This window comes from Lissotriton helveticus, chromosome 12 (assembly GCF_964261635.1).
Source record: "Lissotriton helveticus chromosome 12, aLisHel1.1, whole genome shotgun sequence".
Lineage (NCBI taxonomy): Eukaryota > Metazoa > Chordata > Amphibia > Caudata > Salamandridae > Lissotriton > Lissotriton helveticus.
In genome coordinates, this window is record NC_136073.1 from 601,617,538 (window position 1) to 601,634,595 (window position 17,058).

General features: G+C 46.1%; 1 protein-coding gene across 3 annotated transcripts in view; it reads right to left on the minus strand.

The window, feature by feature from the left end:
* Positions 1-426: 426 nt before the first annotated feature.
* The window catches only part of LOC144798550 (NACHT, LRR and PYD domains-containing protein 3-like), a 925,301-nt gene continuing 908,669 nt past the window's right edge, over positions 427-17,058 (minus strand). For all 3 annotated transcript variants that reach the window (XM_078669484.1, XM_078669486.1, XM_078669485.1), the window contains exon 10: positions 427-764. In XM_078669484.1, coding sequence (XP_078525610.1) covers positions 674-764 — 91 coding nt within the window. In that variant the 3' untranslated portion in view covers positions 427-673. The remainder of the gene's footprint in view (positions 765-17,058) is intronic.

The following is a 17,058-nucleotide window of genomic DNA, read 5'->3' on the forward strand; positions in this document are numbered from 1 at the left end:
CGATCGCAATTTAGCTTGATACATCTGGCCCTCTGTGCCCTTAGCGCAAAAATGTCCCATTGCATCCAAAATGGATTCAAGGATGCATTTGACGCTAAGAAATACCACTATACGCAACAGAACAGCGAGAGCAAGCGGCTGCTTGCATTCACTAAATGTGGCTTAATGCCTTGCTGACGACATCTTGTGCAGACCTGAAGGTTGAAATCTCGAAAGATTCAAAGAGTACAACTGAATTTGGTAAAAGTTTATTCAAAGCACTGCAAGAGACAATCAACTGTTTTGTGTATTTTACCATTGGGTAATACATTGTCATTTAAAAATCCTAAACAACTTGTTGCGATCCTGCTTTTGTTGTCAAACACGAGTGCATATGTGAAATGTAACATTTAAAGCACCCCTTCTAAACAAATAATAATATCCTGATTAAAAATGAGACACCATTTTTTATTCAGCTTAAAATTTAACTTCATTGGAAAATATTACATTGAGAATTTAAAGATGACAAAGGACCTTGTAAAAACACTTCATGGGGCTTAAATGTTCAACTCATCAAACATTTATAAACCCAATCACCCGCCATGGGCTGCCTAATTTCAACCGCAGACCAGGTGTGGTTATTTTCCAAGTGCTAGCAGAGCAGCTCCTCAAAGTGAATGCCATCTGAACTCCTTCAGCCCATTCTAATGGTGAGCCCAGGTCGGTCTACTCCCAAGCTCTGTAGCAGTTCTTCAGTTTTAGGCGTGAAGTCATTCATACCCAACCTAGGGAAAATAACACAATGACCACATTACACATTGCAAACGGTACGTGATCAAACAATGCTAGTTTAAATTTATTATGCTGGTGTCCTGCCTTACACAGGTCTCAAGTAGACTGCATGGTGTTGCGTTATAGTCTTGAGGTTTTACTGCTCCATTATATACCCCAAATAATGCCCAGCAACGATCAAAGTTGACTGCAAATGTATTATTACCCCGAATGCTGCTTACGTCTCATTGATAACACAATGAGGCGGCATTGAGCATCATAGACACACCCTCCCACTCCCTGTTTTCGTTGTGTCGCTGCGATGTAACTTTGAATGCCAGCTAAGTCACTACTCCAGCATTCCATCGCTAATATGTTCCTGGCTGAGAAATGGCACAGCATTTCTGCCTGCTTGTTCCGAGGACTTATATTGACTGATACTGGTCGGGAGTCAGTGCGTGAGTATTTCCTCTTTTCCGGGTTCTAGTGGAACACAGCATTGGAGGAGAAATCCAAGTTAGCAGCATCATGGAAGCAGCAGGGCACTTTCTTTGCAATAACAGTGTTTTGAATGAGCAAGAGGCAACTCGTTTCTGTGGGTGACCTAAATCGCTCAGTACTTAATTGTGCCACTTTTAGGTCTCGCCTACGCAGCGGCATGCGTTGCATAGGAGAAGACCTTTAGCCATCGGTCTCCTTTTTCATTCACAACCGTGCACACGTTCCATTGCCTTCAATGGCAGCGCGTGCACGTGTGGAGATTCACTTGCGGGAGCGAGCGCCGTCATATGGTAGCAATTATCGCTCCCGCAAGTGAATCGCGCAAGCCCCCCTCCTCCCATGCGAGGTGCGCGCGCGCCTCCTCCTGCTGCAGCACGAGGTTGTGCTTGTTTATTTTGAGGTGCAGGCGCTTCTTTAATGCCATCCATTTAAAAAAAACTTAGTTGCAACACCTTCATCGCAGATTTCATGCCTAAGTATGTAACTTGGTGTTGTGTGAATTTAATTTTGAATATTCCACCGTTAAGCCAGGTTTCTGACCATTCAAAAACATTTATAATCATAAGAAACCAGCGATTACTTTTCATTTATACTAAAATGTTCCATATAAATTTTCTCAAGGTAAGTAGGGAGGGGCTTGCTTGATTTGGTGTGACAGTCCGCTGTTCCTCCGATAACAGACACTCAAACGTGATTCCTTCTTGGGCCATTATCACAAAAAAGGGGAATGCTGCCACTGGGATTGAGGTTTAAAGCACTGAGATCTGGGATATCCAGAGGTGCAATACCCTCCCAGGTACCTCCCTCAATTACCGTTGAAGTGATCCCCTTCCCCTCCAAACCTTTACCTCCCCTTCATAGTCTCCCATGGTGTTCCCGCTGCAGCCGGTACTCTTAGCACGATACGCGAGTAGTGGAAAAGATCGGGCACAGCTATTTTACGTCACTTCCGTTGCGCTTGCCAACACAGACAAGGGACAAGAAGTGGCCTTCAGCCTCTAAAGACGTTTGTACTTTTGCTACCAAATCGGACCGTTCAAAGAAATCAACAAGACGTGTCAAAATGTCAATCAAACGTATTTGTCTTACGAGTATATATGCCTATTTTAGTTGAAGTCAGACTAAAATAATAGACCATTCCTCTGTACCAGTATATAAAATAAAGTATAGTTAACGAGAATCGTTCTATTTTTATTTTTTAAATTACCTGCTACTTGGTATTGTGTGGCTTGTCTTCTCCACAGCTCTGATAAACAGTCTTTTCTAAGATGGCTATCAAACTTATCACCTCAACCTCTTCCTTTGCAAAGTACTTTAAAGGCGCGGTCTATGCTTTGAAGTGCTACAGTGCTGCCGGGTTTGTTTTATGCGCTCCAAACAGGACACGTTGTGTCTCAGTGCACAGGTCTCAACCCCAAACAAGCCGCGCGGCACAGGTTATGTTTTTAAATAACATCCGCTGTTTTTCTTTTGCACCTCTCTCCAATGACAGCTTTGCATTGGACAGAGTTACATTATTTAGATAAGTTAATTGATATCCCAGGTTTGTCCCACAGAATACGAGTAACTGCCCAGGGCGCGCCTGACAAGCGTTTCTATTTCCTTTAGAGAAAGCCCGAGTGTGCAGTCTCCGGTGCGGGGGGTGGTCCTCGGCTCCGCCGTGCCCCCATATGCTTTTTGTTTGGGAAGAAAGCAGTCACTGTTGTGGGACTGCTACACAAGGTATTCTATTTCAGTGAGGTTACGCCCTCGGGGGAGATATCACGCAGAGGCGCCTAATTCTAACAAGACCTGTGGGGCTTCTATTGTTTAATGGTTAAACGGCATGAAGCGCCACATGTTGTTACACCGGTTGTTTTGCTAGACAGACAGTAGTAAACGGGTTGCTGCCATGTTAAGTACAGGGGCGTAGACACCTTTGGTGCAGCAGGTGCAGTGGCACTGTGCCTAAGGCCCGAAGGGTCCAAGGGTTTACTAACCCAACAGCAGGCAAAGGGGCCATTTTAATTGCCGGCACCAGGGCCAATGGCCCCTTTGCACAGCTTAACACCCCCCCAAAACCTGAGTAATTTGTTTTCGCATAAAACGTGTTATGCCCATTCATGATGTAACACTGAATGCAGCGCCGTGTTTATGATTGCTGCCTACTCCCAGCTGGAAATGCACAGCACGGGTGATTTCTCTCCTTCTTTCTTGGGAAGAAATAAACCTTCACCCTATAGGCCCAGGTTGCTGTCGGAGTAAGACAACTAGAAGATTGTGAACAGTGAACACCCACATCAAGGAATTCGGGGAACTGGATTATCCGTGCGCACGTCAGAGACTCGGCCTTTGGAATGTACGCATCCCCACTGAGTCAGGTCTCCAGCCCTGGGATGGAATCTGAAACTGCCCACTAACCCTCCAGCCGCTTCCCCTGCAAACAGTCAGTGCTCAGACGTTTTTCGGGTTGTAGTTCACAAAAACTAGCTCATTTGCTTGCTCAGTGTTTCATTGGAGTCATCACTCTTATTTCCTCACTCATTGCTTGGGCACATATTACCTCACTCAATCATTACCTGCCCAACACACAATCATTGAATCCCCACTCTTCACTCACGTATTCTTTTACACACTACTAAATGCAACATACAACCCACATAATACCAATCAATAACACAGAATTACACTCAACTCAATACAACATTAATACAATCCACATATCATTCAATGCCACATAATTACACAACACAAATTTAAAAATACACTCAATACAATAAACATACACTACACATAACAACACTCAGTAACCCATAATTACACACCACATAATTACACAATACTCAATCCAACATTAATACACTACACATAATACAACTAAGTACCACATATAACACTTTTTATCACAACTTTTCTACATAATACACATCAGCCACAATATTCTACAACATAGCCAACACTTCTAAATAAACACTGAGGGCCCAATTCACAGAATGAACTTAAGACTCAGTCCTAAACGTACTACTATTTTGGTATTCACAGAATGCACTTACTACTTTTGGCATTCACAGAATGAACTTACTACTTTTGGTATTCACAGAAGTTAGGATTTTGTCTTAAGTTTGTCTTAAGACAAATTTAAGACAAACTTAAGACAGACTTAAGACAGACTTAAGACAAAATCCTAACTTCTGTGAATACCAAAAGTAGTAAGTTCATTCTGTGAATGCCAAAAGTAGTAAGTGCATTCTGTGAATACCAAAATAGTAGTAAGTTTAGGATTGAGTCTTAAGTTCCTTCTGTGAATCGGGCCCATAAGGTCCCAAAAGCGAGACCTATTGGCTATGTCAATGCTTGTTCTAATTGGCTACTTCAAAAAGTAAAAACTCTGTTGGACGCTTCGGCCGCCTTTATGGCAGTTAATGTACTACACTTCACACCCACCCATCACAGGCGCCACCAGTCAGGTGACCCTGCAAATAAAAGGTGCCGGGAGCACGTGCCCAGGGCCACTTAGTTGTTCAGTAGCCATGTGTCTGTGTGCATTGTTTATGTAGCATGTGGGCACAGGGCCCACAACACCACAATGGCGACGGATCGGGTCTGACCCCTGCATGCCTGCTGAAAGGCACTCTACCATTTCTTCATGGAGAGAAAAGGAGGAGTGAATGGAGACTGGCCGTCTCCTACCCCCATCAGTTCCAGTAAACGGGAGGAGAGGACGAACATTCCCAACGAGGCACCAATACATGGGACAACGGCTGCCTGATGCCGCTTTGACACCACCGGTGAGAGTGAGAGCACACCTGCAAGACCCCGGGCATCTACTATGCCTGCGATGGGGGGAGAAACTGATTTGAGGTGACTGCACTCAATAAATGCAAAGGGCAGAGCGGGCAGAAGCTACTCACCCAACACAAAGCCCAAAGAGCAAGTTGCAGCCTAGACGAGAAATAGCTTACCACGTAAAAGCGATGCTTGCTGCCCCCGTGGGGAGTGACAAAACCCCCAGCGACCACCTGAAGTCCCGGCAGAGCTTCCGTACAGCGCGGCTCACCTGCTTTGGAGAAAACGCAGCCATCTGCAGTGGGCCTTCAGCATGGCAGGCAGTCGATGTGCCATATACTGACTATCCGGCGCACCATGACTAGGTAGCAGCGCAAGTAGGCACACATGCTGCTGCAAGGCCGCTCCCTGCTTTTGGCAAACCCGCACCTGGAGCTCAGCAACGCCTGGGTGTGTGACGCCCTGCCTCTGCCTATCGACTGACTGCGCGATACAAAAGGGGGTGGTGATGGACGGAGCATCTGAACCAATCAAACACTCACACCCAGTCAACAGATCTGGGTTTAATCCATCACTGTTCTTTAGCCCACTCTGCCACCCCAGTTCAGACATGGCCATATGCAAATCAGTTTGACCCTGTGCCTCATGGGAACAGTCCAGCCCGAACTGCCAAGCAAAGCCTTCCCTATCGACTAACTGCAGCACCGCCTAGCGGTAAAGTACAGCGCCTGAAGGCTTTAACACAGAACCGGCCTGCATCACTGATAGTGATAAAGCTACAGTGGCCTTAAGTGATAGCAAATGCAACACTGCAGGCAACAGCTCGCACCTGCTCTGTACAACCTGTGGCCCCACCAGTTGAAGGCTCCCGATGCCCCTCTGTGCAGCAACACCAAGTGTTATCTCTTTGTGGGGCGATGAAGTCCTCAATGTCCCGCAAAACCAGCAGCATCAGAGAAGCTGCCCCTTCCCGGGCCTATGAACAGCGCTGTACTGCCACCTAATGAACCCTGGACTTTACTGCACTAGTGAAAAAAAGGAACCACTTGCAATGAAATACTAGCAGCACTGCGAAGGCTGCAGTGGCTTAAAGGGAAGGAAACAGAGCACTACTAATGTCACTCCAACCCTGCCTCAAAGTATGTGAGCTGCATGAGCCCCACAGCCACACTAAACAGTGTGGAGACAGGCAGTCGTGGGCCCAAGCTGGCAATGCCCCAATCAGTTAAGCACAGACACAATGAGGAGAGCCCCACTGAGCAGTCACCCTGCCTACAGCAGAATCAATCATGAACCCAAGTGGATACCTGGTCCCATGCCATGAACAGTGCAAGTAGCCCTACAGGCTAAAGCTTCAGAAGCAAAGCTGTACTGCAATGAGCAGAAAACATTATGGCCTGCAGTGTGCCCCTCCCGCCCACTTCATGGAACTAAAAGGCTCTAAATGAAAGGGCGAAACTACTGTTCTCAGCAAAGAGCCCCAAGAAGTGCAACTCAGAAGAGCACAAGGGAAGGCATCGCCTAGCAAAGGGGGAAGAATGTTACAACATACACCACTTGAGCCATCATGCACTGCTGCCACTGCATGCAGTTTGAGATCTGTTTCCCCAGAAAAGGCTCACCCAGTATTAGCCTGAGAAGAAAAGGAAGAGTCTCAAGGTAGCTACCTCCACCTAAAGCTGCCCGACACTACTGCCAGTAAGGAAATTACGCTGCTCACTCCTAGTGGTGAACGAACACCACCGCAAGATACAACACAGGCACGCCAAGTGCCAGAGTGAAGAAGCAAGCATATAGGGAGCCAGACAAGAGCACCCTCACTGACACAAAGCAGGAGCCTTTCAACAGAAACTGTTAAAGCCTGCATGTTCTGCTGTCACCGCCGGCTAGCAGAGATCTGTTTCCCGTGTGAAGGCTCACTGGGTATTGGCCTGAGAGAAGAGGCCACACAAGGAAGAAACACCCCCGGAGAGAGAGACCTCCCCGAAGAGAAGGAGCAATGCTGAAGGTATCAGGGAGAACTGCCACGGCTCCCTTGTACTAGGGAAGCCCCACAGTGGGCCAAAAGACAGCGAGTGTGTCCTCCCTCATACTACTTCAAGATGGAGTCGCCAGAGGCCCAGCACAGGCAAGAGGAGAGTCGCACACTCCACGTGGCAAGCTGCCACCACAAAATGTGCTGAAACGACAGGCAACACGTGGCCGGATGCACATTCGCACCACAAGCAAGGAGCACGTCACTCAAAGTGACCAACCTTGCCAAGCATGCCAAACTGCCAGACGGTTAAGCAATTTTCAACACCCGTGAAAATACGCATGATCAATAATTGTGCAGTGAGTACTGAGGGCCTGAGGTCCATGAGCTCAAACCCCACTGCTAAAGATTAAATGCCACGTGCAGGTGATTTCGTGATTAGTGAGCGGCTGGGTAGGGCGTGAACCCATAGCCTGCTGCACTCAGCTGAAGGCCATCTGCCGCTGGCTACAATGGCATAGGCACCAGCTGGCATACAGGGGCTAATGAAGGCAGCAAGGGGCTGTCTGCAGGTCTGGACGCAGGCAAGGTCTTGTGACCAAAGTTCACTGCATAGGCCCTGCAACAAACTCTTTGAGGTGGAAGTTGGCCACATGGGAGGTTGGTGCAGGCTCTTATCATTCAATGAAACACCTAAATTGTCGCTGGTACTATACTTCCACCGAAAAATTGGAGGAACAGTTTGGTCAGACACAGAATTACGTACTTAAACATGTTATTAAAAGATTATAAAAAAACAACTGCAAAATAAAAGATTTCATCACTGCTTGTTAAAACTATGGGGCATATTAGCAAGAACCTCGTTAAAATTATCGCCATTTTAGCGGCAGGAACCTGCCGCTAAAATGGCGATAATGGGCTTGACATATGCATGTTACATGGTAGGCCTCTTCAAAGTTATTTAAGTTTCTGGGCAATGCCCAGATAGACATGCTATCAAAGGAACAGAACACCTCCCCACAACCAAGGCCTTCTGTAGAATCTTCTCACTGAAGTATAAGATAACAGACATGAAGGAGATTTCTAGATAAAGTCTAGTTTTGACACTCCATCAACCTCCTCTGTATGTGCCAGCTCGCAAATAACTGGCCCCCGTCACATGTTCAACTTATATTCCAATCCAAGAGCAAGTGACAAGAATGTTGGTAGGAGATCTACAGCTTGGAGAAAACACAGGCTGCATCATAATCCCACACATCCTCTCCTCCACATAATGAAATAAAACAATATAGGAGTGGTCAGACACAGAAGAAGGTAAATGTACATCCAACACACAAAAAATCAAGAACAATAAATAACACATGAAACAATCACAAAGAATGCATCAAATAAATATTGCAACAACAAATCAGATTTATTTCAACCACAATTATGCTGTTATTCCAAATTCAACAGCCCTTGAACTATCTTTACAACTCTGAGAGCATTGCTGTACTTCATTTGAGCCGAAGTGCTTTGGGCAATCTCATCCTAACAATATCACCTACTTTCACTACAGCATCTTTCACAGCACATCATAGCAAATTTTTCTTTTAGCGTGCCTTCTTATTTCTTTCACCTTCCTCAAATGTTCAACATTCAACAATTCAAGTCATCAACATTCACTTCTTGGCCTGATTTCTCAACAACCCACGGTGGACAAATCATAGGGCAGGGTTATATTCTTCTAAACTATTCAAATGGAGTTACCTTATGGTAGTGTGAGGGATAAGTCTGAATTCTACTACTCTTTTGAATACTGCATCCATCCAATTCTTACCACTAGCCTTGGTAAACTCAATAGATTCCTTCAGTGTTCAGTTAAATCTTTCAACCATACCATTCGTTTGTGGTTGATAAACGGAAAATCTTTTATGATGAATCCCTCTCATCCCCAGGAACCTTGCCATATCCTTTGAGACGAACTGCACCCCATTATCAGAAGTGAGCATTTTGGATTACTGTCATATGAAAACACACCAGCAAGGAATCATATCACATATTACGTGCATTCATTCCTCACTACATCGACCTCGGGCCAACGAGAAAACATATCCAAAAATACCAATTCCTCCCAATGAAATAGGACCCACAATATCATATGCTATCTCTCACTGGGTAGGGCCCTACAAATCATAGGAGTTGTCTGAATTGTCTTGGTCTTGCCACTGATCCTGCACTGATCCTGCACTCCACACAGTCTCTGACAGTCCTCTCATATCCATCTACAGCAATCAGTATGAACACATTAGTCTCTATTTAAATTGACATATTCCATGATAACCATTGTGGGCTAAGTCTATCAATTTTTTCTCACCTTTTCAGGAGGTACCAGCTTAGTAAAACATCATTCTCTACTGACAGCTTACCAGTTATTTTCCTACACCAGTTCAACACTTCTTCCATTGTTTATTCTCTTTTATCTGTATTAATGAATCAACAAAACATTCTCAATAGTGAATCAGTTTCCATCTCATCTAGTCACTGTTCCTCAGTTATACATCCTTTACTAACAATACAAACTTTCATAATATCATCTTTCCAACACTATTCTTCATTCTGTAATTTCTAGTCACTAGGACTAACCAACTTGGAATGAAAATGCACTGTCCTGTTAAGTATCCGTGGTATATAAGAGACTCCAAAATAGAACTCTTATAGTGTCACAATCCACTTGCAAATACGCAAACATACAGAATACAACTCATTTCTTCTGAACACCTCTTGAAGGGGTTTGTGGTCAGATACAACTTGAAACTTTATACCCCACAAAATTGCTTGCATTTTTAACCACCCAGAACATTGCCAAAACTTCTTTTTCTACACCAGAATACCTTGTTCAAGCCCCTGGAAGTCTTTTTAACGCAAGAGCTATGGTACCATCGCCATCTGTTTCCTTCTGTTTCAAAATAGTCCCTACTCCCTTGTCACTGGCATCTGTAATAACACAATACGGTAACCCCGCAATGAAACTTCTCAAGATTTGGGCCCTGGTAAGATTTTCTTTTATGTCAACAAACTCTTTCTAACACTCTTCATCCCATGAGAAGACATTTCGTGTTTTCAATAACTCTTGAATAACTCTTGAATAGCACAGTTCCTACTGGCAAATCCAGTAGTGAACCTTGAGTAAAACTCTGCCATGCCTAAGAATGCTGGCACCTCTACTTTCTTTCTAGGACTGGGCAACGCCACAATAGTTTGCACCAGCTCATCTTTGGGACGCACACCATCTGCCAACAATACATGATGCAAATATATTAATTCTGAGGAACCAAATTTACATTTGTTAGCTTTTAACTTTATGCCTCACTCTTAAAAGATTTTTTTAACACTTCCTTGACTTTTCTTTCATGTACCTGCCAAGTGTTGGTGAAAATCAATACATTGTCTTGAAAGAATTTCACACCAGAAAACCAACCAACAAACCTGTCATCAGACTTTGGACTACTGAAGCTGCATCATGCTGTAATACCTAAACTTCCAAAAGGTTTTATAAAGGAGGTTAGAGATTTAGAATCTTTCCTCAAACCAATCTGGAGGAAAGTTGATGTGAAAAACTTCACGCTGGCTAATAAGCTCACCATTTTGGTGATGCTGGGTAGCATGAATCCATCTTGCACTACTTACTGCCTTATTTAACTGTTGTAGGTCAACACACAATCTGATCTCGCAATTACTCTAAGTGCCTACCACCACTATTGCTAACCACTCAGAGGCCTCTACTGTCTCCATTATTCCTTCCTCACACAAAACTACAATCTCACTCTTCACAGCATCCTGAAAACTATGTCGAATATTTTAGACCTCACAAACAATAGGTACTGCATTCTCATATGTGATGCTCATAGCCTTATACACACCCAATTTTACCAGACAATAAACCAGAAAATTAATGATTTAATGTCTCCGGAAAGCTGCCTAATTTGTGCGCCAAAACCTGTGGAGTTGCATTGGGATAAAGAAAAAATTCCCAAGAGTTTTTAATGTGGCCAACTCAATACGGTATCTCATTTTACTGGTATATAAATCTTACCTTTAGCCACATTACTTTTGAAATCAGTGTTAGCATTAAAAAAAGCCAATCAAATCTATAGGCTTGCCTCTATAGCCGTACACAGTGACAAACAAATCACTTACCTTTGGTAATACCCACTAATACTAATGGTCTCCACAATAACATCTCTAGTGCTACTAATCGGTCTGTCACACGTACATGTAATTCCAATGAGCACGCTTTAACCTGTATCCTACTGAATATTAGATCACTCCCTAAACACAAATACGAACTAGCCGACTTCTTGGATCAATATCATGTTTCTTACTGAGACTTGGACTAATAGTTCTTCCGAGCCCGACCTGAATATCACTATACCAACAGGCTACAACCTGTTTAAAGTTGATAGAGAAGGTGGGGTGGCTATTGCATATCGCTCAAACATCAAAGCTACATTTTGAGATATTCCACAACTGAAGGAAGAAGTTTACTTTTAAATGTAACAATACAACAGTTTTTAATGGGCTATTAATTTATCAACCACCCGGTCCTAGGAGTCCCTTCATTTCCTCCATACTGTCCGTTATGGAGTCCTGTATGGAATACCCCAATTTCTCCATAATGGGGGACTTTAACTTTCACCTAGAGTCCACCAAAAAGCGTGACACTGTCAACTTAATTGATGGGTTAAAAAGTTTAGACTTAAACGAAATTCCCACTGAGCCCACCCATACTGGTAAACATACTTTGGACGGTATCTTTACCAATTAGGCACAGATTAAATTTAGCAGCACACTACCCGTGACATGGACAGATCATAGTGCTGTTTTCTTTGAATTATTTCCCATTGGACCACCCATCAGAGAACCTAATAAGAACAGGATGGGTGCCTTGCGCCACTGGCGGCAAATAAACACCCCGGATATGGAATCTACCTTTTGGTCCTTTAGACCATGTATAGACTACAATCCTGATTCCGCAGCACTGAATTTCAATTGCAGAATCGATTTGGCAGCAAAGAAATTATCTCCAGAGACTCACACTTGCACTGGTAGGAGATTACCATCAGACCCATGGTGTACAGTTGAATTAAAAGAACTAAAGAAAAAATGCAGAGCTAAAGAACGAGTTTGGAGGAAGGAATACTCTGAAATAGAAAAAAACACTATAAGGAGGCATTAATGAAGTACAAAGAATCAATAAGCTCGGCAAAAAAGACGTTTCTTAACTGGGAAAAGTAGTGCTGCAAAAAATACAGCCAAAGAACTCTTTAAAACAGTCTCTGCTTTAGCCAAGTTTGGCAATAGTAACAAGTTCAGTCCTAATACACAGTTTTGTGATGAACTAGCTGAGTTCTTTCACGATAAAGGGAAAAAGGTTTACGGCGAGTTCTCTAATGGCAAGGCCGGAGTTATTCCAGATGGGCCTAACAAAGTTGGGGCAACCATGCAGGTCTATTTACAAAGATTTAACCCCAGAACGAGTCGAGAAGCTCTCCATTAGACCACTGTCCTATCGCGGTCCTTCACACGGTACCTAGCATTATTGCTGACCATCTAGCACCCCTTCTTAACAACATCTTGGACCCAGGACACTTCCTACTATCTGGAAAAAAACCCTGGTCAGGCCTACCTTGAAGAAACCATTTTCTGATCCTACCGAGGTTAGCAATTATCAGCCTACGTCTTGCCTACCATTCCCATCCAAAATCTTTAAAAAAAGCTCTTAATGAAGAACTGCTTTTATTCCTAGAGCCTAACGATAAACTGGACCCGGCGCAACATGGATTCTGGCCTCTGCACAGCACAGAATCTGCTCTGATTGCGCCACTGAGGATATACGTGTCCAAGTTGACGGGGGAGGAAAAGCTATATTGATTTTGCTTGACCACTCTGACGCATTTGACACAGTTGATCATCAAATACTCATCCAGCGCCTGTCCGAAATTGGGATTGTAGGCAAATCCTCAGATATTCTTAGATCCTACCAAACAGACAGAGAACAAACTATAGTGTTGGGAGAGCATAAATGTCACTCCAACGCCCTGGCGTGCAGGGTGCCCCAGAGCTCCTCTCTGTCTCCAATTCTGTTCAATGTTTACGTTAACCCATTGGCGAAACGTATTCGCTCTCATGTCTTCACGGCCATTTGTTATGCGAATGACACGCATATAGTCATGTCTTTATCTTGTAAGCTGGAGGAAGTTGCAACAAATTTTAATGACTGCATGGGTCATATTATTAGGTGGATGTTAGATAACTGCCTAAAGTTAAATACCGATAATACCGAAGTGGTTATGTTTGGTAGGGATACCTCCCTTTGGAACTCCTCCTAGTGGCCGGAAGCAGCTGGGCCCTGCCCGCGGCCTGTAAAAAATGGTCAAAAACAGGGGGCGTGGACAGGACGAGCATGGAATAGGACATGCAGGCTTGGGTCTCCACTCCATAGAGTCCCGCTGCTGCCGCTGTTCTGCGCTGCTGGGCCTGCTGTCCAGTGGGGAGGGGTTCTTCCCAGTGCTGAGATGCTGTGGAGCCCCCCTGAGTGGTAAGGGAAGACTCGGCGTCGCCTGAAAGTGAAGGTTTGCGTGTGGCCGCGGCCACGCCCTGCCTGGCCGCCAACTTGCAGAGGAGGATCCGGCCTTACACCACCGGGCCGGCGACGATTGTGCCCCCGGGAGCCCTCGAGATAGCGCATGCCACTGGGGATGCCTTGGCTGCTGGAGTGCCGAGGCCCACCCCGTGCTCACCCAGGAGTCCCGGAACAGTGCTTTGATCGGCAGCTGGATACTGGGCGGCCAACTGGTCACACCGGCGGGGCGCCTGGAGGCTAGGGAGCTTGGCTGGAGAGCTCCATGGCGTCGTGGGCCCCCTGGGTGTTAGAAGCTAAATCCACAGAGGCAGGGGCTCCCCGGGGCTGGTTGACCCCTCTACTGACTTTGTAGCCGCCATCTTGAAAGCTAGGTACACACTACTTTGAGCCCGGAACACCGTCGGCACGGAGTGTGCCTGCCAGAGGAACCTCCTTGCTGCCGCTAGTATCCCTGTTGCTGGTTGGACAAAATCCTGAGATCTGGCTGGGGCGCGCTGGACTGTGGGACTGAGGCGGTGGAGCCCGGAGGCCCCTTTGGGCCCCGCTGTGTGGGGACTCATACTGGGGCAGTGGAGAGACTCTGGCTCTGTTGGACATTGATTAGGACTGGAGATGGCGGATCGCCCCTGACTGGTGCACGGGGAAGACCATATTGCACCAACTAATTTGTGGCCTGTTCCTTGCCAGACGTGGAGGAGGTGAGTGGTGTCTCTTTTCTCTGGCCGCGGAGTGCGAACTGGAGGGGACCTGTACCCACCCCCATCATTGCGTGGCACGGGTACCTTAGTGCCACTCTGTCCCTGTTGGCCTGTGGACAAAGCGGTAGGGCTATTCCTGTTGACTGTGTGCCCTCCTTCCAGCTTCTGCCTGTGTGGTGTAATCTGTCGGGGAGGAGTGTCCTGTGCCACTTAGGGTGACTCACGCTCTTTGCCTTGAACGGGGATCTTGCCTTTTGTGCTTCGGACCTAACTTTGCTATACTGGAGGAATTATGAGGGTGACTACGTGGGATACCTGGGGTCCCTTTGGCCTGGTGTGTGGTCGGACTTACATACGTCCCACGGCGTCTGTCATATCGCCATCTTCCACTGCTCTTCCGCCTTGACCTTATGGCTGGCCCCTCTCGATTGCCCATAAGACGCTCTAACATGCCTCCAAAAAATAAAAAAAATAAAGCACAGAAGGGCGCTGAGTCTGGTCCAAACCCCCGCTCAGCCCCCAGAAGATTCCAATCCCTCAACGCTGGCAGCGGGGAAATCAAGCTCAGAGATGTAGGTCACTCAGGCGTTCATGGCGTACTTTCTGAAGAAAATCAAAGATGAGATTGGCTCCCTTCATCAAGATCTTAAGACAGACCTGCAAGACATCCAGCGAGACGTCATCAAAATTGGCGGAAGAATTGATGACCTTGAACGCACTATAGACACTAGAGTGATGGATCATGAAAACCTGTGGAAGAGGATGGCGGATCTCGAGGAGCAAAATATCACCCTACAACCAAAACAAGAGGACCTTGAAAATCGCAGTCAGTGGAAAAACCTGCGCATCAGGGGCGTTCCATTGGGGGCGGAAGGCAAGGACATTTTAGGTTACACGGCGGAGCTTCTCCAGGCCATCAGGGAGAACGAGGAAGCCTCACCACCCATGCTTGATAGGGCACATCGGGTCTCTGGCCCACGCAATCGTCTTGAATTCATACCCGACATTCTTACCAGAGTTCATTATTACACTGACAAGGAGGCTATTCTAAAAAAGGTACAAGGGATCCAAGCGGTGTCTTACAATGGACTGTATATCCAGATCTTCCAGGACCTGGCGCCAGCTACACTGAGACGAAGAAAAGACTTTAAGCCCGTAATGGACAAACTGAGGGAGCTGAACATCAAATACCGATTCGGTCAACCCTTCCACCTGATGTTTTCCTGCTAGGGTAAAAGGCAAGTCCTCCGTTCCTTAAGTGAGGCGAAGCAGCTGCTATAGCTCCCTCTGAAGAGTGATGGGGAGGACCTGATTGCATCGCGAGAGCGTCGTGAGGGGCATCTCCGTCTAATATGGTCCATGGTGATGCCTCCTAATTCAAAGCGTTGCATGCAGGAACTTGATTCTTGCCAGGCTAAACAAGATATCATCAGTCATATCCGATTCCTGAGTGGCTCCCCTTCCCCAACCGGCTCGCCGGACCATAAGGGGTAAGCCTTCCCATGTTGTGCTGCAACCTGGCCCCGCTTTAAGATCACCTGTGCTTTGGTGCTGATTCCATTTGCCTATGGATTTGAGAGGGTAGCCCCAGACCCTGCTGGGGCTGTTTGAAATTGGAAGCCCTATATGGGGTTTGCTCTGCCCTCCGTTCTAGAGGGACTGGACCCTCAGAGAACATTGGCGCCACACGTGCTGCTGTCTTCCTTGGGAACGGCCTGATGGCTGGAACAGCTACCGCTTCTTTTGATCGTCACTACGGGACTGTGGTAGTGGAGACCCACACATTTTTGTGTATGACTGCCACCCCACTTCTTCAGAGTCTGGGAGGAGAGTGACTTTTTCGGGATGGCCCGTTCGTATGACATTCGGCTGTTCTCGGTAGACCCTGTAAAGGTTTGGCCCGGTTGGCCAATAGATGTGGTCTCTTTTGTTTTCTTTCTTCTTTTCTTTCTTTCAATGGTTGGCCTATTGCTTAGGGATGTGCTGCTTTTAGAGGCTGGAGGGATGAGTTTTGCTGTGGGTAATATGCTAGGTACTGCCTGAACAGGTGCTGTTATAGTGATGCTCTGCACTGGCTCTATCATTTTGATGGGTGGTCCCTAGGGTTAGAGGGGGGTGTTGTTGGGCTTATGGAATTGCTAAGAGGCCTACGGGGTCATATCTCTCTTTATGTGTTACCATGTCTAACCCTATTAAGCTCTTCTCTCTGAATGTAAAGGGGCTGAACTCCCCTAATAAGCAAAGTAAGGTTTGGTGATATCTCCTCTCCACCAGGATCCTAATGTCATCTTTCTTCAGGAGTCCCACATATCCTACATATCAGACATATCCTTATCTGATCATGCCCATGTTCTGGTTTCCCTTCAACCCCCTAACCCCCGGAACGAGTCTCTGCCCCGCTGGAGGCTGCTGCCTCAGGTCCTGCGGGATCCTGTAGACATGGCAGACATCCGAAAAGAAATTGAGGCCTTCTTTCTTGCCAACTCCCTCACGGACACCTCTGAGGGCACCCGATGGGATGCTTTTAAGGCAACTGTATGGGAAGTCATCACATCCATTTCAATTGCCAGGACCAGAGAGGCTAGGCTGGTTGAGAACACACTTTCTGGCGATATCAAAAATTTGGAACACAGGGACCATCTTAACCCATCCCTCTGCAATAAGCGACGCCTAGCTGAACTGCGAGGCCAACTGCTTGTGCACTGTACCATTAAGGCTAAGCGACATTTACTCAATCTCAACCA